The 24,848-nt window shown below is 31.5% G+C and overlaps 1 protein-coding gene across 4 annotated transcripts; it reads left to right on the top strand.

The window, feature by feature from the left end:
* The first annotated feature begins 9,379 nt into the window (after nucleotides 1-9,379).
* Nucleotides 9,380-16,035, top strand: LOC107841927 (basic leucine zipper 61). Of its 4 annotated transcripts, XM_047397127.1 has the most exons (6): nucleotides 9,389-9,790; nucleotides 10,001-10,463; nucleotides 11,693-11,783; nucleotides 11,987-12,113; nucleotides 15,170-15,309; nucleotides 15,734-16,035. In XM_047397127.1, exons 2-5 carry the CDS (start codon nucleotides 10,075-10,077, stop codon nucleotides 15,307-15,309), a joined length of 747 nt encoding a protein of 248 aa, XP_047253083.1. In that variant the 5' UTR covers nucleotides 9,389-9,790; nucleotides 10,001-10,074; the 3' UTR covers nucleotides 15,734-16,035. The 4 variants fall into 4 exon arrangements, with proteins under 4 accessions (XP_016541261.1, XP_016541260.1, XP_016541259.1 ...); XM_016685775.2 differs by having other exon boundaries at nucleotides 9,380-10,463; nucleotides 15,723-16,035; XM_016685774.2 differs by having other exon boundaries at nucleotides 9,382-10,463; nucleotides 15,720-16,035.
* The last annotated feature ends 8,813 nt before the right edge of the window (nucleotides 16,036-24,848 follow it).

Genomic DNA, 24,848 nt, shown 5'->3' with positions numbered 1-24,848 from the left:
GAAAAGAAGATTGACTGGAAAGTAATACGAAAGGGATTTGGAGAGTACTTATATACGTAACTTATTGTAAGGTGCAAGAAGAAAATGTACCTATAGTCAAGAGCACGAAAAGATGGCCATAATTAAAGAATAGTAGAATAAAAAGGAAAATAGGTTGATGTGTAGGGTTGTATATAGGTAAATCACATAAAAAGTAAGTTCCCACCAAGTTAATTGTTTGAAAATTTGAAGACTAATCTTAATTATGTTTTAAATAATTTTATAAACAAGATTCCTAGTTAGAAATTCTCATTTGCTTGAGAGCTGTCAACTGGATGAAATTTTAGAACATAATAGTTGATTACTCAACTTTCAACTTGTCGGTGAGCGTTCATCATTTCCCTACTTTTAATTCCCTTCCCCACTTTCCATACAAAAAAAAAAGAAAAAGTACGTGTTATGTCTATCTTTAATATTTATGCCACATAGCTCATACTTTGTGTATAAACACACCCATTTAACTCATATTTATATATAAATACATTTTATACACTATTATACAAGGTTGATACATTATATATATATAATGATTTCCCCCCAAATATAATGTATAAGCTTGTATAATATTCCTAAGTACATTTCTCTATTTTCTAAGTGTCACAGCCCTTTTTCAACATTCAAAAAGATTAATTTTTAAGTTCGAAAGGGTTTTTATTATTAAAGTGATAAAAGATGAAAATTAGTTTCGAAAAGGACTTTTTATATTCAAAACTCAGAGTCGCCACTTGGCATAATTTGGTGTGCCAAGTTACCTTTGGAAATCCTTTCCAAAATGGTTTTTGACTCTTTTAAACTGATCCGCGAACAGAGATTCCGGCTACGGAATTCTATTGACCGAGGGGAAGGTGTTAGGCACCCCTCGATCCCGTGGTTCGACCACGGTCGCTTGGTGGAGCATATCGACTAATTTGACATTACAAATATATAAACCACACAAAAACACATAAAACAATCAATCAAACACAAAACAAAACAAATCCAAAATTTAGTGTTCAGTTCAATTATACAACCCAAAATAAATAAAAATGCAAAAATAAATCTTATCTAACCTACACTAATCCTAACTACGCTCTCGTGCTTTACCCGATGCCTCGGGCATTGATCACGAACCTTCTTTGCTTACATGATCCGTCGGGGCATTCCTCGATGAATAAATACAATGTGTCTCGGGGCATTCCCCAACTAAATGAATACATTTGAATTAAATACGATAAACTAGAAAGAAATATTCACACGCACATTCCACATTCAACGAAACAACCAAGTTCTAAATTTGCTTACCCAACCTACGTTTGCCTATTAATTGTCGGCCTAAACATGAAACTATCACAATTAACAATATCGATGAATCAAAACAACAATATTCACTTTATCAACTTTTAATCTCAATCCCACCCCAAATTCATTTACAACCACATGATTAACTGATTTCAATAGAGAACCAACCGATCAAGTCACGACAATTATAGAAGCTCAAACACATAATCTGAATTATATCATCAAACTCATACAATTCACGTAATTAACATCAACACACCACATTAAAATAAAAACAAAAGAAGAACAGAGTTGAAGAAATGGACCTCAAATGATGTTTTGCAATTATAATGATATCAACATCAACAATAGACGAAAGGAGCGACTTTGAACACGGAACCTCGAATGAAAACCAAATTCGTGTATAGAAATCCAACCTCAAGAGATTCGGATTATGATTGAAAATAACGAATGAATGAAGCTGAAACCCGAACTCTCTGACGATAAAAACCTCAACAACGTCTGAACCAACTCGAAATTGAGCACCTACAACCCGAACGGATTCGAATTCCAAACCAGTAAGAAGCAGTAGAATATTCGGAACAAGAATTTCAATGGAAACCTAAAACCGAACGTGAAACTCTAGAAATCTGAACCAAACAAGAAATCGTTGAGAACAGGGAATCAACAAAACCCGAATCAAAACTGATTTGCCCCTTTTTAGAGTAGCCGAATTCGGTTGTGGTTTTCACCAGAATTAATGGAGGAAGCGGTTGTTTTCCAATGGGTCGTTTTTGAAGAGAGACGATGGATTTCGATGAACCGTTTGCCGGAAAACTCGAACCAGTCAGCTGAGGTATCTCCGTTCTACATTTTCACACTTTTTACTCGATTTCAGCTCAGTCTCTCTCTTTGTTGCGTCTTTCTCTCCACTCTTCACCATTTTCAATCTCCGGTCACCCTCGATCTCTGTCCCTCACGTCATTCTGCTGCCATCTATCTCTCTATTTCTCTTCTCTACCTCACGATCTCCCTCTCAATCTCTTTACTGTGTGTATTTCCGGTGGCTATGCGTGAGTGCGTGTATTCTAAGAGAAGAGAAAGAAGGGATGAATATGGTGAATCCCCAAAAAAAACCCCTTCTTTGATTTGTATATATCCCTGAAGAAGAAAAGAAGAGCCCCCTCTTTTTCTTTTTAATTCAATACCCCCCAAAAAATGAAACCCTCATTTCTTTTTGGAGGTAATTGTGTATGTATACGTAAGGTTGAGTGAATTTGTTTTGCTATGGGGCCCATGTATGTGAGGTGTCCTGAGGGAAATTTCCTAGAAAATTCCTTCTAGTTATATCTCTTTGTGGACAAAAAAAGAAGAGGGGGGAGGTGTTATTTTTTAATTAGAGGGATAAGGGTTAGATGTCTTATTTTTATTGAAAGGGTTGTTAGGATGTTAAAAAGAATAAAAGTTTGTTAGGGATTTTATTGAGAGTTGTTTTTTTGTATTTTTTGTGGGATGTAATTACATGAGTGAGGGTATATGGTAGGATAAGGTAAAAATGGGTAAAAAATGCTATTGGGAAGGGACAAAATTACGTGTCTACACTAAGTGTTACATTGTTATATATTCATTCAACAGAATGAAAAAAAAAGCATGATTTATGCCTTAAATACTTGCTTAAAAGTGAAGTGACGGTTAGGATCGGAGCTAAAGGATGGCATAAAATTAAGGGAAAAGTACGGAAATGGCACTTCAAATCGAACAAATTCCACAAAAATGACCATGGAATTTAAATTTTATTTTCTAGCCATTTCAATTTGCTGGCTTGTTTTATACAGTTTCTACACACCTTCTATACAGTTTCTATACATATCTTATACATATACATATTCTATACAAAAAAATATTCTATTTTGATACACAATTTATATAATAATTATACAATTTTTTTATACATTTTATACAATAATTATATAATTTTTATATACATTCTATACAATTATATATATATATATATATATTTTATACATATACATATTTAATAGAACTGTACAATTTCTGTACATATATCATATACAGGTGCATTTCTATATAACAATTATACCATTTTTCTACAATTATATTTAATTATTATTTTTAAACACCAAAAAAAAAGTAAAATATTTTTCTAGTTAAAAAATTTGTAGAAAAAAAAACTGAAATATTTTTAGTAAAAGGCCGAATGACCCAAGTTGGAAAGGCTGAACATGATCTAATGGCCCAATGACCATAAAATGGCAATTGTATTGCCAATAGGACACATAATGTCCATATGCCCAAAATTGGACCTTTTTTTTTATTTTAGGAAAAAATTACCTAAATAAACAACTTAAGTTTCTAAACTACTAAAAATCCCCCCACTTCTAAAATATTACTTAAATCCCAACATTTACTACTTTTTGGTAAAGTTGAGATACAAGTTAAAACCTCCTACTAAGAAGCCGATTCTTTACCAAAAATTAGCCCATTTCTCCTCTCTGTTAGAGGACCTTTTCTCAATTGGGGTTTGAGGAATTTTTGATCATTTACGCTTTCTTGTCTAAGACGTTCAGTTTATATGTGTTTAAGATTTCTATTTGTACACTATAGATATGATCATGTGTGATAATGTGATGAAAATCCTAATTTCTTATATTTTCAGTTCAATTCTTGTTCATATTGTTTGCTTTCCTTTTTCTTGCTCATTTCTTTTTGGTAAATTTTACTAACTATCAAATATTTCATATTCTGTAATTGAAATTCAGAACAGGATTGATTAAGCTAATGGCCTCTTCCTCCTCTTTTTCTTATTGATACTTTTTTGAAAGTTCTGAAGTATCTCAGATTAGAAGATCAAAAGCTCTTTCGTATTTTCAATAATCTAAATTCATTTCACTAAACAAATTTTGGGTTATTTTAAGGTTCATCCTAATCACAAGAAAATTTCTTCTTCTTTGATTATGTAAAGAACAACGGAAACCAGGGAGAAAAGTGTTAGTGTGAATCATTTTGAAACATTCACTCAACTAGTTATCCGATCTGTATTGCAGAAAATGATAGAACATTTATATATAGATCAAGAATCACACATATGATTGCTATCTCAAATATTAATGCTTGGATTAAGAGGAAAAATTTATAATATACTTATGAATGCTAGTGTCTTAAGGGATCTTTCTTTTCCTATGCCAGTGTATCTGTTTCTCCAGTATTTGCAAATTCTAATCAACTAGGAATACTTCTTAGCAGGATTAACAAATTTTTCAGATATTTCATTATGAAAATGTATCAAACTTTTTGTTTAATCCATCTATGATAGTTGATAGTACAATATCAATTGAACAAATGAGCATTTGTCTATATAGATTGTTAACAAAGAAGAATGATTTTCTGCCATATATATCTTGAGGAGAACTGATCTACAATGTTTCTTTAGAAATGTCTTTTTTTCTCACTTTCGAATTTAAAAAACAACTTCAAAATGGAAATAAAGATAGCTTAAGCAAATACTATGTCCCTGATGTAAAAAGTTTTAAAAACTGTAAGTTTCTTCCCACAGTTCAATTTTCCTTCAAGCCATTGTAATTGCAGATCTCCACGAATAAGAACTCTTTTCTTTTCTTCAATGCTTCTGTAACATGTGGGTGTTCATCTTTCCGACCTCGGCCCCCACCAATATGATGCTTTAAAGATCCAAACACAATCCTTCGAACGGCATCATAGGACATAGCTGAATCAATCCAAACAAAACTACAACTTATTTTTCTTCACGTATTGACAAAAAACAGATTACTAGATACATGAACTACACAAACTTGTACAACATGTATCCAAAATAAAAATATTATGTTTGTTTAGTATGCTGCAACAGATAAAACTAAAACATAATGAGATACATAATTAAACAGAACTTTATAAACTCAGATACAAGATGAGCAAAATATTTCATTAGCATAAAAAAATGTATCTCAACCTTATTAACATAAGGACTAAAAATTTCTGTAAAACAATAAACAACCAAACGTTAGATACAAAATCAAATTAACGTACAGATAATTAACAACAACTGATGCATAAAAAGAAGAATATACCTTTTCTTGTCTGATCTTTTGGCATAGAAATTGAATGTAGTGTTGATTAGTGGATACGTTTTAAAATCACATTCAGTTTTCTTAATTTTGACATACAGCTTCACACTCATTTCGTTACGAATCAATAACGGACAAGCATTTCCTTCAACAATGTAATGAGCCTCAATTTTTTTCTTGTTTTTATCGATTTTCAGTTCTCCGACAATTGTCGAAATCAGTTTTTCGTAAGTTGCATGTTCACTGATCACGATTCTATCGCTCTTATAGCCCACATAGTTGATTTCGTTAATCCAAACACCGGAATGACATAACAACACAGAAATATTCATTTCAAATACACTAACAAAATCAAAAAAAAAATGGTCGTATGAATTTTTTGAACAAGCCATATGAAGTTTTTACAATTTCAAAACAGATTATGGAAAGGTTTTTGTTTAGAATTGTGGAATAACAAACTAATTACCATAAATCGTGGGATTTTATTTTGTTTTTACCTTAATTAGTTAGCTTGATTGCTGTTTTAATGCAACGTTATCTGTTACCTCCCTTAAAACGTGCTAGTTTGTTTAATTAAAAAATGCATCCATAGTATGTATCTAAGTTAATTAACATGTATCATCAAAGGTCAAAAGTTGAGATTTTATGAGATTTTGAAAATAGTTAGAATTTTTAATAAATACTAGTAAACATGTCGTTATATATGTAATTTTTACTTTTTTTTTTTTTTTTAAAAGTGCTACACCATGTCCTTTTCCCCCAAATTAAATCCCACAGAAGGGCCTAAGCACAAGAAGCCTACTTATCATCAAAGTAAGTTCAAGCCCAAGAAAAATGACCTCATTGTCATGGGAACCTTTTCCTTTTTCTTCAATATAGTCGTTCTATACATTAACATTTGCAACATCTATTAAGGAGTTCCGGGAAATCGGTCTACATGAAAATTCTTGATTGTAAGTCCATATCTTTCTATTTTTCTCTATCTCTAGGTATAGAAAAGAATGCATATTCCAAACTTTGATGTATCATTAATTTAGATACAATAAGATAATCATCAAAGTTCAAAAATCTCAATTGGAATACCTCACTACGTTAGTACCGGTTATGAGCCACATTCAACGAGAGTTTCTAAAATCTATATGTTTAGCAAAGGCGATTTCGAAAATTAGAAACATATTTCTTTTTTGTTTGGTGCGAGCTTAACTTAAGATACATTGCTCGAGAAGAGCTGGTTGGGTGCACTCAAACAACTCTTCAACTACTTGCGGCAGAATTTCAAAATCTATTTAATATGGAAATGTTGGTAGTTAATCACAAAAAAAACTAATAAATATCTTAAGTTAATATATTATCATGACTAGTGTCCTTCTTCTTGTTATTATTACTTATTTTTCTTAAAAATTAAAGACAACGCGAGTCCTAAATTGGGAATATGGGTGGAAGGTACAAATAAACAAATGGGGTAGAACATTTTGGCCTACATGTGAAGTTAGTTTGGAGACAAAGTGAGAAAGAATGCATAAAACATTCACATGGCTTGACGTTATCTTCTTCCACATTCCACAGCTCATCTTCCACAATATTATTCAACTTCCTTACACTTCCCTACTATTATTATTCCATTACTTTGTTTCTATTTTTATATTATCTTTTTTCAAATGTTGTTCCCAAACATATCGAACATATAGGGTAGCTATTCACGTTAAGTGATAAATTAATTATTCTTTTTGCCTGTAAAATTCTACTTTGATTTGATCTTCGAATTGTACTATTAGAAATATTTATTGGATCATGATGATATTTCACATTAGTTAACGGCTAGATTTATAAATAGAGAAAAAAGTTGTGCATTTTCTAAAGAATATCCAAGTTGTGGACAAAAGGAAATCATGTATCGCGAGACCTCTGTATAATCGATGGCTTGAGTCCTGATTTCTGCAAATCTGCTTTTGTAAGAAAAAGCAGATAAGTCTTTTAATTATAGATTAAAATACTATGCTAACTAAAGAAAAATTCTACATATAAGAGCACTCTGATGGATCAAATTTAAAATACCTTTTTTTAATTAACTAAAATCACTTTATTGGCGAGAGTTAGGCAGATCCAACATGTATATGAATAAGCGAAGAATAGTAGAGTAACAATAAATATCTTCCGAATATCTGTGATATGGGCTAACGGATGCTAGCGGATCCACCTTATAAGTCATAAGTTAGATTAAATCGAAAAAATTTTGACCTACACCTTATATATATGTATTAAAAAGATTAACGTATAATATAAGAATATAAATTTTTAAAATCAATTTTATTACTATTAGGAGATAGAATCAAAATTTTAATTTTATGGATTCGAATTCAAAAGTCTATAGGAATAATTCTTATCTTACTAAGTTTGAGATATATTTTATACTATTTGATGAAATTTTGAGACCTGTATAGAATTTAATTAAAGCTTTTGCGTTTGAGCGAATTTATAACTAATATGTTTATGCTTGGTACTTGAGATCGTTGTTGTAAAATTTTTAATTATAGCATGTGATGACATCTAATTTCATTCATCAAACAGTGCTCAATAGCACGTGAATGACAGTTGAAAAGAGAGCATGAACAGGAATGTTTTTGCTCAATTCCTCTTAATCCTTATTATGTAGGTAAATAGAGAGAGAATTTGTTCTTCCTCAATTACCTTTATTTATGTGACACGATTTTTTTAATCCCTTACAAAAACAATGTTACTCGAAATATTTTTTTATGACACGATTAGAAAAATCTTGTTACAAAGTTATAAAGGATTTCCTCAGTTATATCTTTCTACATAAGAGTATTTTTTATCTTTAAATCTACAGGCGAATTCAACATAAATTTGAAAATGATATAACACTTCTATTTTTAACATAGACATATCAATTACTCATTACTTGTTACAAAGTTTGGTGTGCGTGAGCTGAAAATTAAAGAAAAAGCAAAAAACAAAATAAAAATTGAGTTGCGACTACAAATATGTTGAAAAAACATTTGGGTGAATATTAGAATGGTAATCGAATCCCGATCAGCGAACTAAAGTTTCGTTTGGTCAGAAAATAAGTTATTTCGGGATAACTTACTTGGAGATAAATTATTCTGAAATTGTTATTCCATCCTAATATGGGATAAAATACTATAGTTTTTTAATAAATTATTTCATAATTTTATTCCAACCAAACATGAAATAAACTCATCTAACATTAATTAAATTTAACCTTATTCCTAGTACCAAAGAAGCCCTAAGGTCAATTATGCACCCAAATTAAATCAACTAGCAAGTTCAGGCTTAACTGCCCAACCTTAGTAAATTGGGATGTCCGTTCAAAATCTATACAATCATTTTCTTCCAGATTACCAGCCTTGCTCCTGGGCACGTCTAGCAACTTTGTCATTCATTAATGCATACGTTCCTATAATTATGTAAATAACATGTATAAATTACAAATTTCAAATGTATATATAGTGTATGTTAAATATTTTGAATTTGATAATCAATCAACACTAGAGAATTATTTATTTCAACTATAAAAGGTATATAATATATAAATGTGTCCATTAATTTGGTTTCGGCTGTTATTTATGTTTCACTTTTATTAGTGTGCACAAATAGATACTTAAACTTGCATAAAATTAAACAAATAGATACATACGTAGAGTTCTATGTGATATGTCACGTGAATTATTACGTAAAATGCCACTTAAAATATGTGTATTTACTTGTTCAATATTGTGTGGATTTAAATATCTATGTATACTCCCAAAATTAGAGGTCATAGATATATTCCAACTGAGTCGAAGTGAAAAACTATCGTGCCGTCATAATAAAAAGAAAGAAAAAGAAGTCAGAGGGTTTAGACTTTAGATCATGAGTGATGAGCACAAGGGCACATGTGGTGTAAGTCCTTTATATTATTAAACTATTTGCTACTTTCAGTAATACAGTTAAGACTCCAAACTCCTTACCAGCTGTTTGATAGCTGTCTCAACAATCTCCCCATGTGATGGCTTCTTAATACCCCCACCATACGATCCCTTCTTTAATTTGTCAATTCATATCATTGCAGACAAATTTTAATTCCTTTGCTTCGTAGTGAGACAAATAATCAAACTAATAGATATATGTTCATGAGACATTGTCTATATGATAATTAATGATATGAACATCCCCTCATGTTTGTATCTTCTCTTCTAAAGCCTTATCCTTTTCATTTCACATTCTAAAAACACCCTTCCAATAAGTTTTGAGTTTCTTTGATCGGATAAGATAGTCCTTCCTTCAGGCAAGCAATCAAACCTGACACGTCTAATTTCAAGTCGATCAACAACTGTCAGATTCTACACTGATGTAAAATCATCTTTCATTCGGTAAGAAATTCTTTCTCTTTAACACAAGAATTCTCATACTTCCATAATTTTCTTTTCATAGTTGTGGAACTAGTTTTGTTGTTTTCTTGAAATTCCATCCACTTTGACCCACAAAAAGAAAGAAAGAAATGGCACACTTACCACCAAGAGCGCCTAACATGACACCAAATTGGCCTGATTTTTCGCTTCATCAAAAAATTGAAAACTTAGCTCCGTCCCCCCATAATTTATGGGCGGACGAATTCCTCGACTCATCATCGAGGCGCGGGTCCCACCGGAGATCCATGAGCGACTCCATTGCATTCTTGGAGTCGCCCATGGTGGAAGAATGTCGTAGGCTATCCAGTACTACTCCAGGGTCCAGTGGGACAACTAACGGTCACGAGGAATTCGAGAGGTTTGATGACGAGCAACAAATCATGTCCATGTTCAACGACGACATAAACGACATGTCCTGCTCGAATCCATCATCACCTTCAGATTATATCAACGTTAATGAAGATAAAAAGATCAACGGCCCTGATCAGTTGATGCAGCATCTTAAGAGTGATCAAAATGAGGAAATTCAAAGTTCATGCAAGACTAATGAGGAATTAGCACCAGCTAATCAGAATGCAAGTACTAATAATGAATGTTCTTCTGAAAGGGTGGTTGATCCAAAGAGAATTAAAAGGTAATTATATCCACACTTGCTCATGAATTATATTTTATTGTAATCAGTTCATGTATTAGTATGTTTTTTAATTCCGTCTCCCAAAATAATATGTTTTATTTTATTTTTTATGAGATGACTTATCACAACACTGATATTTATGATATTTTCTGTCTCTTAGACCTATCACTTATTTCAGTTTTTTTTTTAAAATTCATGACCGTCCAAATAGTAATAGGGCAGCCTGGTGCACGTCTAAAGCTCCCCCCTCCCCCATGTGTGGGTTCAATTGAAATACTGTCACACAAATTTGAATAATCAAGAAGCACATACATATTTTCAATGACACGACATATGTGAATTATCTATATAGTTAATAAGAAAAATTATTATAGGCAAATAATTAAATACTTGGGAATTACATTGTGAATCGTGATTACTTGATACGACGAAGTTGTCTCCAACTCTAAGGTTGAGGTTTCACTTTATCAAGGGAGCAAAAAGGTGATCAAACTCCTCTGAGATAATAAAATCGCGATTACTTACTTTATGGGCTTTGTTATCTTTAAAATTCTATCCATAGCACTGCTGCGGGAATAATTATCGTTATGTGAAATGTTAGGATGGGAATATACTTTGTCCTTCTAGTTAAGGCATTTGCTGCATTTTAGTTTATTATTGTTGGTAATGGGTTCCGACTGTCGTTAAATCAATTGATTATTTGATCCAAGAAATATATATATATATATATATATATATATATATATATATATAAAAGATTTGAGCTAAAATTATGATATTCAACCCCGTAGGCTGTAGCTTTAATAGTACTTCTGACAAAAATGTTACTCCCTTCGTTTCATAATAAATGAATTGTTGAATTTTCACACACAGATCAAGGAAAAAACATTAAAGATATAAATTTAATATAACTTTTCATTTTTATCCCAAAAAAGAAAATCTGACCTAGTAATACTTTTTCAGAAGTTAATTAGTTGTCAAATCATAAGGGTAAATTTGGAAAAAAATTCAATAATTCACTTATTTTGAAACACCACTAAATACCCCAACAATTCACTTATTTCGAAACGGAGTGAATATATTGTATGTCTGTGTATCTCTGTGTTTGTAGCCTGGTTTATTAATTATTACTCTTATATAGTATTAGTCATATTATTATCATCAACTGTTGTACTTGTTGGGATCATTAAAAGGACTTCTTTAATTTGGATAATATGGTTATATGTCAGGATATTGGCAAACAGACAATCAGCACAAAGGTCGCGGGTGAGGAAACTGCAGTACGTTTCAGAGCTCGAACGTAGTGTTACTACTCTTCAAGTATGTAATATAATTTAATTAATTCTCACAATTTTCTTTTACTAGTAATTTAATGTTATTTCTTTCTTAAGAGAACTCATAAAGAGAATAAAAAATTAAATAACTACTGACATTATTACGAGATGTGAATTTTACATCTTTAAATTCGAATAAGATATCATGCATGCCTCTCTTATATATTTTCTTGTTTAATAATTTTGAAGGCTGAAGTTTCTGTACTGTCACCAAGGGTTGCTTTCCTGGACCACCAACGTTTGTTGCTAAATGTTGATAACAGTGCCCTCAGACAAAAAATTGCAGCTCTTGCACAAGATAAATTGTTTAAAGATGGTAATTTTTTCTTTCTTACTCCATCTTCTGCTAAATCACAACTAATCATAAATCTTTCATATGTGCACCTATTAGCTGGCAGTGGAATCTCGTCCATTAAGTTATTTAGGCCATTGTTTAGAGCTCCATAATTTTAGGCTTCATATTTTCATAGAAAAATAGTTATACATACTATATGATTTTTTTTTAATTGAAATCTTTTGTTAGTATAAAAAGAAAAGAACCCATATTTTCGGGGAAAAAATAACTAAGTAGATTCGATGAATTCAAAGAATATGTTAATATTTTTTATTTTCTATCTAGTGGTCAAAAATTGAGAGTATAGATGATTGAGAATTTGAAAAAATATTGTCTTAATTTTGAATATTTACTGATGCTTAATGGTCGCTCTGATATTGATGGTTTAGATTTATATTTTGAATTAAACGTATTAAGGGAAATAGTATATGCAGAAAATGATACTGTGATCGAATTACTCAATCAAATAATGAATGGATTCCTTTTTCAAATACCTATATTGATTGTAGAATAATGTTGACATCTCCCGTTATGGTTGCCTCAGTCCAAAGAATTTTTTCAAAATTTAAATTGATAAAGGCTTACCTAAGATCAATAATATCTTAAGAGAGATTGAATGAATTAACTATATTGTCAATTGAAAAGGATTATCACGAAATATTGACTATAAAAACATAATTAATAATTTTGAATCTCAAAAAGTTAGAAAAAATAATTCATATATATATAGTCAAGGCCCATCGTCAAAGTTTGACTTTAGACCTTCGATATGATTGGCAAAGTTTGACTTTAGACCTTCGATATGATTGGCAACATCTCTATTAGCTAGTTACTTTTAGTTTGTTTGATCAGTATCGACAAAAATTTCGTTAAAGTTATTTGATTTTGATTTTGATAAAAGATGTCCAAAATTGATCACTTCAATTTATGTGGCATCGTCATTGTCTCTTATTTGCGTCAGTAATCAAACTACAAGTCATGATTCTATTACATGTAATGAGATTAAAAATTTAGAAATTTTGCTAGTTAAATATTACTACTAGTGATCGAATGTGATTAAGCAAACATCAGAAGAACCAAAATTGAGAATTGCCGTAACTGATAGACGACCAATATGAATTTATCATATATGTATGACTACTAGTTGAGCGTCAACAATATTCTATGCATGCAATATTATTGAATTACTTTTACCTTTTACTGTAATGGAGGTTTGATAATGACCCTATCTGAAGGGGTCGTTTGGTTGGGAAATAAGTTATGCTAGGATTAATTATGTTGGAATTAGTTATATTGAGATTAATTGTACTGGAATTAGGTATCCTAATATTAATTTTTTAGTGGTTATTTGATTTGTGGTATTAAAAATAATACGCATTGCATTCTTTTTAATAATATACAATTTGTTTACAAAAGTACCCTTCATCTTTTTTAATTTAGTTTAATTATTTTCCTTCATATTAAATCATACAAAAGAAATTAAAAAGTTATTAATTTTTTTTTTAACTTTATTAGTTTCTGTTTCCTAAAAATACATGTTAAGAAATTTATGTTGATATTTCTTAAATGTGCATGAAGCTTTAATATTTCATGTTAAATTACTTATTTTGTCCCAAATTCTATAAAATGTCGATAATCTCATTTTTTGTTAAAAAAAATCATCATCAAAAAAATTGAAAAAGAATTATTCTATTTTTTCAATATTTTGTATCATTAATATTTGGAGAGTCGTGTTTTTTTTTAAAAAAAATTAAACTTTTAAATATTTTTAGCTAAATTTTAAAAATAATTTTAATTTAATAATTAAGCATGTATTAAGTTAAAAAGGAAATGTCAAGATACTTTAATTACTTGTCCATGATAAATTTGTTAGAAAAAAATAAAAATTTGAAATAAGATTAGTAAACATATCTACAAAATAGAAAGACAATAAACTCTTGGATCAATTTTGAATTTGATTGTATCAATGATTTTTACGGTGTCACTATCATTTTTTCATGACTCATCACTTTTGTAGCATTTAATAAGCTCATATAATTGTTCAAATTTATCAAAATGGTTAAAAATCTGCAGAGTAATTACAATTTAAATTAGGAATAAGATTGACCAAAAATTTTGATGTGAGAACTACCAAAATTTCACGTTCTCTTTTATATATAGTAGTAAAGTAATATATATATATATATATATGAAAGTGATAATCAAGGATTTGGAGAGTATTGTGTCCTTTCATCGCTTTATCCCAAGGATAAATAAAGGTGAGATTATTATACCACCAAATGTATGGGATAACTTATTCCGATACTATTTATTAGTACCGGAATAAGTTATTCGAAATTAGTCAACCAAACAAAGCACCAAAATATTTATTTCAAGACTATTATTTTATCCCTTTTATAGGGGTATGTTATATAGTAGCTAGGTTAATTAACTATACCTTACGCCTATGTAAGAGAATTCCTCATGTGATAATTGTTCCTATTAAAGATAAATGAGGATGCTACTCTCCCTTTACATCACAAATGTATTACTAGCTAGCTAAGGTATATACAACAAAGATGTGTACGCACACATATATGAAGAATTCTTCTAATGTGCTATGAATAAGAGTGGTGGTTCTTCATTTAAGCTATTACTTGTTTGTAAAGGGAATCGCCACAATGAAGAAATTTGTATAAATGCATCTTCATCAAGGAAGTTTGAGCTCTTTGATCCTTTTGAGTTAAATTGTACCATTCCAATTCTCTTGCAATATTATGTTTTTGATTTCTTATTTGATTTTAGATATTTATATTAGAGTTCAACTATATTTGGATCCATGTTGAAAAATCTTGCATTAAAAGAAACACAAATGCTTTTTAAAAGGACAACCCCATATCTCTAAATCTGATTAGAACTTGAAGCCTTGACCAAGGATCTCATGTATATAGTCAAATTTCCAATACTGTATTTGCTTCTCTTTAGCAATTTCAAAAGTCAATGGAGATTAATATTTATATTGTTTTTTACTATTTTTCTCTGTTGTGGAATATATGTAGCTCATCAAGAAGCATTGAAAGTGGAAATAGAGAGGCTGAGGCAAATTTATTACCAACAGCAGATGGACAACACCACTGCACCAGTTGCTGATTCCACTACTGCTCCTCCTGAGATCAAAGTACAGCTTAGAGTCAATTAGGTACTACTCTGTTTTAATTTGTATTTTCTTACTTTTTCTTTTGAATCGGTTTCAAAAATAAATACATTTTTTTATTAGCAGTTCTTTGATTCTACTTTTCAATATGATATGTTTAAAATCACAAAAGATATTTTACTATATTTTATATGTTTTAAATTTAGTATTATAAAATTCAAAGATCTTCTTTATTTTTATAAATTTCATAATAAATCAAATCAAACACTAAAATTAACATGAAGGGAGTACACGTTTTTTCACACAACTACCCTACTAATTTCAAAAGAAAAATCAGCTACTAAAGCATTGTTTCTTCTCCCCCTTTTCGAAGTGACTTCTTTTCCAATTATTTTAACAATCATAATTGCAAATCTTGACAAATCTCAAATAAATAAGAAATATTTTTTTGACAGAAGAAATACTACAGTGCAGGAAAACTAGACTATCTGATGCAAGAGGAGGGAGCATTTAGTAAATTCATGTGGGAAAATCTCCTTTTTATCGGGGGATCTGACAAGATAAGATCACTGAATTGATCTCTCATATCATGATGGACCCTAAGAATTTTTTTTTTAACACTATTTAGTCATTGGTGGTCTTTATTTTCCCCCTTTTAAATGTTTATTTCATTGTAATTCTTTCAACCGCATACAAGAAATATTGTATTATTGGAAGGACAAGTGGAATTTTGTTTTGGGATTTGAACAATGTATTTAACAATTAACGCTTCATCACTTTTTCTTGTGTCTTGATAATTCATGTTACACCCTAAGGGTCATTTTGCGGAGTAAATAAGAATAGCATCAAATATGATATTTTAGTAATGGTGATATTAGTTATATTTATATTGGTTAGACTAAGATTATTTTTTTCTACCAAACTATTCCTCAATGATTAAAGTTCAGCAATCAAAAACATCACTAGCTTATGCTCTGACCTGAGTAAAATGAAAATCAATTAGGAATCGTTTGGTAGAGTACATAAGAATGATACTGAATAGGGTGTATTACATTAGTAATGTTAATACTAGTTATGTTTGCATTAGTTATGCTGACAATATTTCTTATAAACTGTTTGGTTTAATGTGTTAGAAATGGAATATCTTATGTAATTTTTATTAAAAAAATATTTATGTTTAAAAATAATCTCTCACACTTTTTTGCAATAGAGTTTTTCTTACAAAATACCCTCTAACTATATTTTTTTACAAATCTTCACTTGCTCATTTCCCCCCAAAATGAACCTAAATAGTTATTAATATTACTTTGCAATATTCCTGAGGAAAGTTGACCAAGAGTTTCTTGTACCATACAAGATAGGAAAAAACCGAAAACATTAAAACGAACCCATGAAAGCAAATAGTGCAGAATTGAATAGGTAAGAACCCATGTATGACATTAAATTGAACAGCTTGAAATTTCAATGCAAGCAATTAATAATTTTTTTTCTGGCCATTTATACATTTTTGTCTGAGCATCAGCTATTTGCAAGCTGATAAGGAGGGTGTAGCTATTACTAGGCTAACTTTTTTAACTAATATGACAAAACAGTGACAGACCCAGGATTTAAGGATAGTGGGTACTTAAAAAATAAAAAAAAAAAAAAATTCACCTCAATGAGGTTTGAACCCAAGGCATCACCTCTAATGGAAAACCTTAAAGTAAACCTAAATGTCAATGCACCCAACCAACTTTTTATTTTAATGAGTGTTTTTATTTATCGTATACCTATTAACGTATATTTTTTATGTAATATTATCTATTTCGCATCAAATTTAATGAGTGTCGGAGCACCCCACAAATGAATGTAGGTCCGCCCTGTGACAAAACTGGCAACCATTAGAAATCTTTGTACCATCTCTAACAATATTACTAGCAGTGGAGACGCTAATATAGCTACTGCTAATAATAGCTTTAGATATCAGCTCTAGCATTATAAGTATGAAATATCTTCTTATTACAAAAAGAAAGAAAAAAACGAACTGAAAAATGTTTTGCATGGAATTTGAGGGTAATATTGTCATTCATCAAGGCTAATACATGTGCTGAGATCCTTTGTACTATTAATGCATGTAAAAGGGTGGAATTATTAATATATAACTTAATACACAATAAAATGTAAAACTAATGCGAAGGTAAATTGGCTAGAAAGTCACTTTCAATTTTAAATTATGCATTTAGCCACAAGTTTGAAAGTATTAGGGATATACCCACCTATTATGACATCACCCTCACCTTATGTTTTTTAATCTCAAAATTTATAATAATACAAAAAAGCCCCATCCCACTCTCCATCCATTTAATATCCTACATTTACTATCCATTTTATGAGAATTAGAATCAAAAGCAAAAAAATAAATAACCGAAAAAAAATGTCTCTAAGAAGCTTCACTACCAAAAGCCATTCCCGCCCAAAAAAATTCTGATAACCCTCGACTCTTTGATAAAATTTTGATGTTTCTTTGTCAAATTTGGTGTTTGAAAGCCATCGTCATCCCCAAGCTTTCAATATTTTTCGTAATAGAGCTCGTTTCACCTCAAAATTTTGTTTTCACCATTTTTTCTGCAAAAAGTTCACCTTTTCTAGTTTTTTCACTAATAGGTAAATCCTACAACTTCTAAACTATTTCATTTATACTTGAGGCTTCATTTATTACAGTTGAGGTTGCATTTGGTAGGTCATTGCTTTCTTTGTCCTTATTTTTGAATTGTCATCAACCCGTTTCAAATTCATAGACCTCAGAATCGACCACTGTTTTCATCATGTCAATAGCTAAATATGTTGTAGTTGGTGGTGATGTTATAGGTGAGTGGAAGGAGACTCCAAAATGTCAGAGTTGAAAATCTTGGTCCAAGCAGTCTGTATCTATTTTTCTAAGTCGCAATAGTTCGTACAACGATGTGATTGCTAGTGTAATTAAATACGGGGAACCAACTTGTGACCCTACGAACGTTGTAATTAATTATTTGATGAGTGAAAGAGGAAAAATATGTCTGGCATTCATAAAGAATGACAGACAACTGGCAGTGTGCATGCTTAATGTTGGCGTAGACGATTCTATGCCCCTTCTAAGGATAGATGTTAAGGAGAACCGTGAAGGGGAAGCTTTAATATCAAGTGCAGTACTCCTACCTCCACCTCAGTCTCTAATTTATGATGATTCATGGGAAGATGACTAGGTCGATGATCAAGAATCAGATGTAGATGATTTTGGAAGTTTTGAAGAAGAGGGTGAAGAAGATGTAAAAATGGTGACGGTGGTGATGTTGAGAAACTACTCATCCACGCCTTCCCTGATGGAACTGGATTTGTGATACATCAAACATTTGAGAACAAGACACAGTTAAAAATACTTGTCAATGAAGCTTTGGTGAAGAAGTCATTTTATTTTAAAATGGTTAAAAGTTGTTAAATGTTTAACAAGTTGAGATTGAGTCATAACTATGAATGGATGTTGCGTGCTAGAAAGCACGAGATCTCAGATAGATTTTGTATCTACAAATACGTAGGTCATCATACTTGTGGTGTTGAAAACATCACGGGAAGGTACAAAAATATCTCAGGGACTCTAGTTGCCTCACTCCTGATGAATGAGTATATTAATAGCAAGGGCCAACCGTTAATGAAATATAGAGGACCGTCTTCAGAGAGTTCCAAAGAAAAGCAAGATACTATAGGTGCTGGCTTGAAAATCTATTGGCCAAGAACTTGGCTAGGGTTACTTCAGAGCAAGGATATACTTGCTTGTCAAAATTTTCTCACATGATAAAATAACTAAATCCTGGTACCATAAACACCACTAGGTATAATACCGAAGATGGTAGGTTCATGTACTACTTCATCACTTTTTGGATCTTGCATTCAGGAATTTTTCCATATACGAAAGGGCACACATTTGAATGGTAAATACTAAGGTGTGTTGTTGAGTGTTGCTGCTCAGGATACAGATAAACACATTTTTTCAATTGTTTTTCGGTGGTGGAAAAGGAATATGATGATTCTTGAACCTTTTTTTCTTTTTGGAAAAAATGAAGTATGTGGTCGATGAACTAGAACTATGTATTATCTCCGTTAGGCACGTGAGCATAGCCAATGACATTTCAAGAGTTAATAGGCATGCTTACGATGGATTTTCAATGAGGCATCTTATAGAAAACTTCTGAAAGAATTTTCAAAGTAGGGATTGTCTATATCTGTACTACCATGTTGTAAGGGTGTATAGCTATAACGAGTTTGCCAAATATATTTTGAAGCTTAAGCTAAAATGTCCCAAAGAAGCCCATTGCCTTGAGGTTGATAATGGATGTCATAAGTGGAGTAGGAAATAATTTTCCAAAAATAGGCTTGATATGATGACCACAAACATTACGGAGTCACCCAACACAATGTTGACGGGTGAAAACGAGTTTTCTGTGGCTTCCATATTCAATTTCATAGCTAAGAAGTTTGCTGTAAAATTTTAAGAGAGGCATGTAGAAATCCTAAAAGCCACTACTAAATTTTTTGCTAGGGCTGAAAAAATCATAAAGAAAAATATGAACATCGGGGAAAAGTTACATATGAGCAACTTAAATGGAAATGCACATGAGTACAACATAATCAGAAGTAGTGCTATTGCCAAAGTCAATCTACTTGAAGGAACATGTTCTTGTAGAAAATTTGGCTTGACAAAAATCTCATGTGCTCATGCTATGACAACCTTGAGGTTGAAGTTCGAAGATGAGTACGATATAAACATTTATAAATTTAATTTCTCTATCTATCTTGTTGAACATTATATTAGTGCATATAGTGACACTATTTATGTAGTCCATGCAGAGTCGAAATAGGTTGTTTCCGAGCATTTAAAAAAGATAAGATTGTTGTCACCCTATTACGTCCCAAGCTTAGAAGAAAGAAAATGATACCTGTTCTTGGTGTCTTGAAACTGCCTAGAAAATCAAAGAAAAGGAACAAATGCTCATTATGTAAAAGAAATGGTCACAAATGAACAACTTGTAGATTGAATAGAAGTTAAAAACTTTTATTTTAGTTTCAAAGTACCTTGTAATTTTTCAAAGGCAATGTAATAAAATTTTTGCACATTACTACTAATTTTTATTTGTCTTTATATTTTAAGTTCAAAGTAATTTGAAATCTCTCAAAGATGACGGTAATTAATTTTTTGTTAGTAAAATATAATTAAATTATGCTGGTATAAAATTAAGTTATAATAAAGTAATGAAAGTTACTTTACTATTGATGAAAAATTAAAAATAAGAAAATTAAACTACATAATTCGATTATAGTATATGTGGTTTATCATCCACACGATTGGTGTAGCTTAATTATTCAAATGGTAAAAAACCATCTATTTCGTGTACCGAGGTTATTATTATTGCTCGGTAATAGTGCTTCATTTTTGAAGAGACATAATTCACTATCCACGTGCTAATTTTCAATTGGTGGGCATTTCAAATCACCCAACTCTCAGTCTATAAAGTCTAGTGTACTTTACCATCTGTTTCATCCTACTTAACAATCCAACTACACTTCTTTGTCTTTTTCATCTTCATCTTTTAGTCTGTAATCAAAAATGACATGAAGTTTCAATTGCGCTGTCTCCTGCAATCGTAATCACCAATGTCATTATCGACCCACTGATAAGTACAATGTACTTGTTTTGGGGAACGATTTTAATAGCTCTTCTGAGGTCTTGCCCAAGACCAGGAGAGAGATGAGCAAGACATGAGAGGAATTAGCCTATGTTTAAAGGCAATTTTGGTTCAACTGAAGATCCCAGTTGATGAAATCATTACCCCCCCCTCTCCCACCATCCTCAGAGTTTTATAGTTTTATTTATGATTGATTTTTCGTTTGTCGATGGTGGTATTTAGTTTATTGCCAACCTCTTTTGGTGGCAATCAAAATCTGTAAATGACAATGAACTTTTATATATATGAAGTTTATGTTTATATATTTGATTGTCCACTGGTGTTTCGATTTAGAATTTTCTTTATTAATTACTTTGAATGGTTTCTGAACAATAAAGACTCTAAAATCGTTAAAACTCTTTGGATTTTTAATCAACTGGTATGATACTACTGAGTATATTGAGAATAAACAATTATAACTAAAGTGATAGAAAGGGTAAAATTTTTTTACAGATAAATAATTAGAATTTTAATGACCAATTAAAAGTAAAGATAAAAATACTTATAAATAAATAATAATAAGACATTTAATGACCAATTACAACTAAAAATGTAAAAATACATATACATAATTAATTAGACATTTAATAAAAATTATAACTAAAAGAGAAAAAAAATGGAGCATGAGGCTATATTGAATAATTACAAGTAAAAGGCTAAACAAAATAGGCAACACTTATAATTTATTTTTTAAATAAGACATATAATTGTCCTTATCCATGAATCATTATATCATACATTGCAATCAAACGTAGACTGCAATCGATAATTAGGACATATAGTTAAAAAAAGACTAATTAAATAAATAAAAAAATAAATGGGTATAAATCACATCAAACACTTTGGTACAACTTATTACATCATATTACAATCCAAATAAATTTTTTAGGGTGATCAAAGGTGCTTTTTGATGAGCAATGGAGATCTAAATCTCGTAAAATTGAAAAAAAAGATTAATTAAATAAATTATAAAATTAAATGGATAAAAATCACATCTAACACTTTAATATAACTTATTACAATATATTATAGTCCACATAAATTGGTTAGGGTAATCAAAAGTGCTTTTGGATGAAAAATGGCAATAAAAAAGGGGTGCCAAAATAATGTTTTTGGTTAGGGTGATAAAATTGATATAAGATCCTAGGTTCATCGAGCTCATCATACCAAAATGGGTCTAGTTGAGTCTCACAGAACGATACGAAGATATCTGTACTTTTCTTTGAGAGGCTATAGGACTTTAGAAAATCTATTATTCTTGTTTCTTTTGCGCTATAACTTAATTCCAATTGGTATCTGACAATCCAAATTGGTATCTGATTTTTTCACTCTTTTATTCGTAGATGGTGAATACCAGGTCAAACAAAACCCAACCAACAACCCCTGCACTGATCGCTCTAGCTAGAGCCAGCCATAAGGAAAAGAGAATGAGGGAGAGGAAGAGGTATGGGGAGGAAGTGGTGAGCCACACCTGGCAGAGGTAGAGCTCAAGCAACAACTAGTTAGATCCTTGAAAGGTCAGTAGTATCTCCCCCATCTCAAGATCATTTGAAGGAGATAAAAGTAGAAGAAGAGTAGGGTGTGTAGCCTACGGTGGTGGCACCAAGTGTGGTTGTAGCACTACCCCATATGTCTACTGAGGTTGTTCAACAGGTGTTTGTCTTTTCTGAGTGAATTGGCAAGGACTAGAGTCACACCAATGATATCGACTTTTCGAGCTGTAACTGTTCTTTTACTGTTTCCATGGTTCCTACAATGGATGAAACTTCAGGGACCGATGTTTTTCCTCATCCAATTTTGGGTTTAGTAGTGAACATGAGTTGTTAGCAAAATTTTTGAAGATAAAACCTCCAACATTCTAGGGTACTGAGCCTGGGAATGCTTTTGAGTTCATCCTTGATTGCTATGAGAGGTTACATAAGATAAGTATTATAAAGCAACATGGATTTGAGTTTGTGACTTTTTTGTTGGAGAAGGATGGTAAGAAATAGTGGAGGACGTACATAGAATATCTGTTACTGGTTCTGTCTTCACTGGTTTTCGAATAGTTTCATGCTTTATTCTTAGAGAAATATGTGTCTCGTTCTCTCCGAGATTACAAAAAGATGAGTTTTTGCCATTCAAGTAGGGCGACATATCAGTTGCAGCCTATGAGGCTAAGTTTCATGCCTTGTCTCACTATGTTACTCAATTATTGACCACTAAGGAGGAGAGGGTTCGCCTCTATGTTAAAAGTTTGAATTATGATCTTCAGGTTTTGTCTGTGCATATGACTTTTGCAAAAAAAAATGTGAAGAAGTTTGAGAGGGTAATGCAAGTGGGTTAGTCTAAGATGTTAGCCAAGAAGTCTCGCAATTTGGAAATTTTAGTGGGTCTTACTCTAAGGGCCACGGTCAGCAGGCCTATTCGACCCGTCCTATTTAGCCAGCCTTGCTAGTTTTCAATGTGGTTCCAGCTAACTTTTCTTTTTATTACAAGATGATTAGGGGCCAAGGGTACTTTTACTCTTTTACCAGTCGGCCTTCTCTCGAGCAAAGATGTTACTATTTTGGTGCTATTGGTCACTTTAAGAAAAAGTATCCTTTGAGACGGACGAATGCCCAGACACAGTAGTAAACTCAGGCTATAGTTCCAGTGGGTAAAAAAAAATGAGGTAATGCCTGGGGTATCCATAGGATGGATGGAAATCAAATAGGTGGTTGGGGTGGTAGAGAAAATGGCGACCCAAGAAGAGGAGCGTAGCCGGGGAAGGAGTTAGCTCAGATTAATGATTGAGCTCACTGTTATGCATTTTTAGGAAAAGCTTATGTTGAGGTTTCTGATACGGTGATCATATGTATTATTTCTATTTGTGACCAAATGACTTTTGTTTTATTTGATTTAGGGTTCACATATTGTTATGTATCTGTCCAATTTGTGTAGGTCTAAATTTGATTTGTGATGTACTTGATTATCCTATTTATGTGTTTACAATGTTTGGTGAGTCTATGGTAGTAACCCATGTTTGCTGTTCTCGGCATGTATTATTGGCGAGGTTTTTAGATTTGATTATTCTGGAAATGTTGAACTATGATGTAATTTTGAAAATAACTTGGTTATCTTTATATCAAGTTATTTTAAACTACAATTCTAAGAAAGTAACTTTGTTATGCTAGGAATGGACGAACTAGAGTTAGAGGGACTATGTAAGGCCAAACCGATGAAAATTATATTTTTTTTTGAGCCAGAAGGTTAGTGGAAAGGGGTATTCAACATTTTTAGTTCATTTACAGAATGTGCATGTGGGCCACTTTCTGTAGTGTCAGTTTTGGTCGTTTCTAAATTCTAGGATGTGTTTTCTTTAGACCTACCGGGTATGCCTCCAGATAGAAATATCGATTCCTGTATTGACTTAGAGCCGGATACTCAACCTATATCAATTCCTCGCTATCAAATGGATCCAGCAGAGTTGCGGGAGATCACAACTCAATTATAGGAACTACTTGACAAGGGTTTTACTCGTCCAAGTTCTTTACCTTCGAGTGCTCTAGTCTATTTTTAAGAAGAAGAATGGTAGTTTGAGGATGTGCATTGATTATAGACATCTAAATAAGGTTACTATTAGAAAAAAATATACTTTGTTATGCATAGATGATTTGGTTGACCAGTTATAGGGTACGTCAGTGTTTTCAAAGATTGATTTGCGGTTGGGTTATCATTTGTTTAAAATGAGATCAGAGGACCTAAAAAAGATAGCTTTTAGAACTCGATATGACCATTATAAGTTTCTGGTTATGTATTTTGAGTTAGCTAATGCACCTGTAATCTTTATGAGCTTGATGAATGATATGTTTAACTCATTATTGTATT

This window comes from Capsicum annuum, chromosome 9 (assembly GCF_002878395.1).
Source record: "Capsicum annuum cultivar UCD-10X-F1 chromosome 9, UCD10Xv1.1, whole genome shotgun sequence".
Lineage (NCBI taxonomy): Eukaryota > Viridiplantae > Streptophyta > Magnoliopsida > Solanales > Solanaceae > Capsicum > Capsicum annuum.
The sequence above is the reverse complement of the archived record's forward strand: the minus strand, read 5'-3'. Positions and strand labels throughout refer to the sequence as shown.

Coding starts and splice junctions, on each gene's coding strand:
- LOC107841927 (XM_016685775.2), top strand. CDS start 9,919: ATGGCACACTTACCACCAAGAGCGCCTAACATGACACCAAATTGGCCT. Junction 11,784..11,986: donor GTAGTGTTACTACTCTTCAA/GTATGTAATATA, acceptor ATAATTTTGAAG/GCTGAAGTTTCTGTACTGTC. Junction 12,114..15,169: donor AGATAAATTGTTTAAAGATG/GTAATTTTTTCT, acceptor GAATATATGTAG/CTCATCAAGAAGCATTGAAA.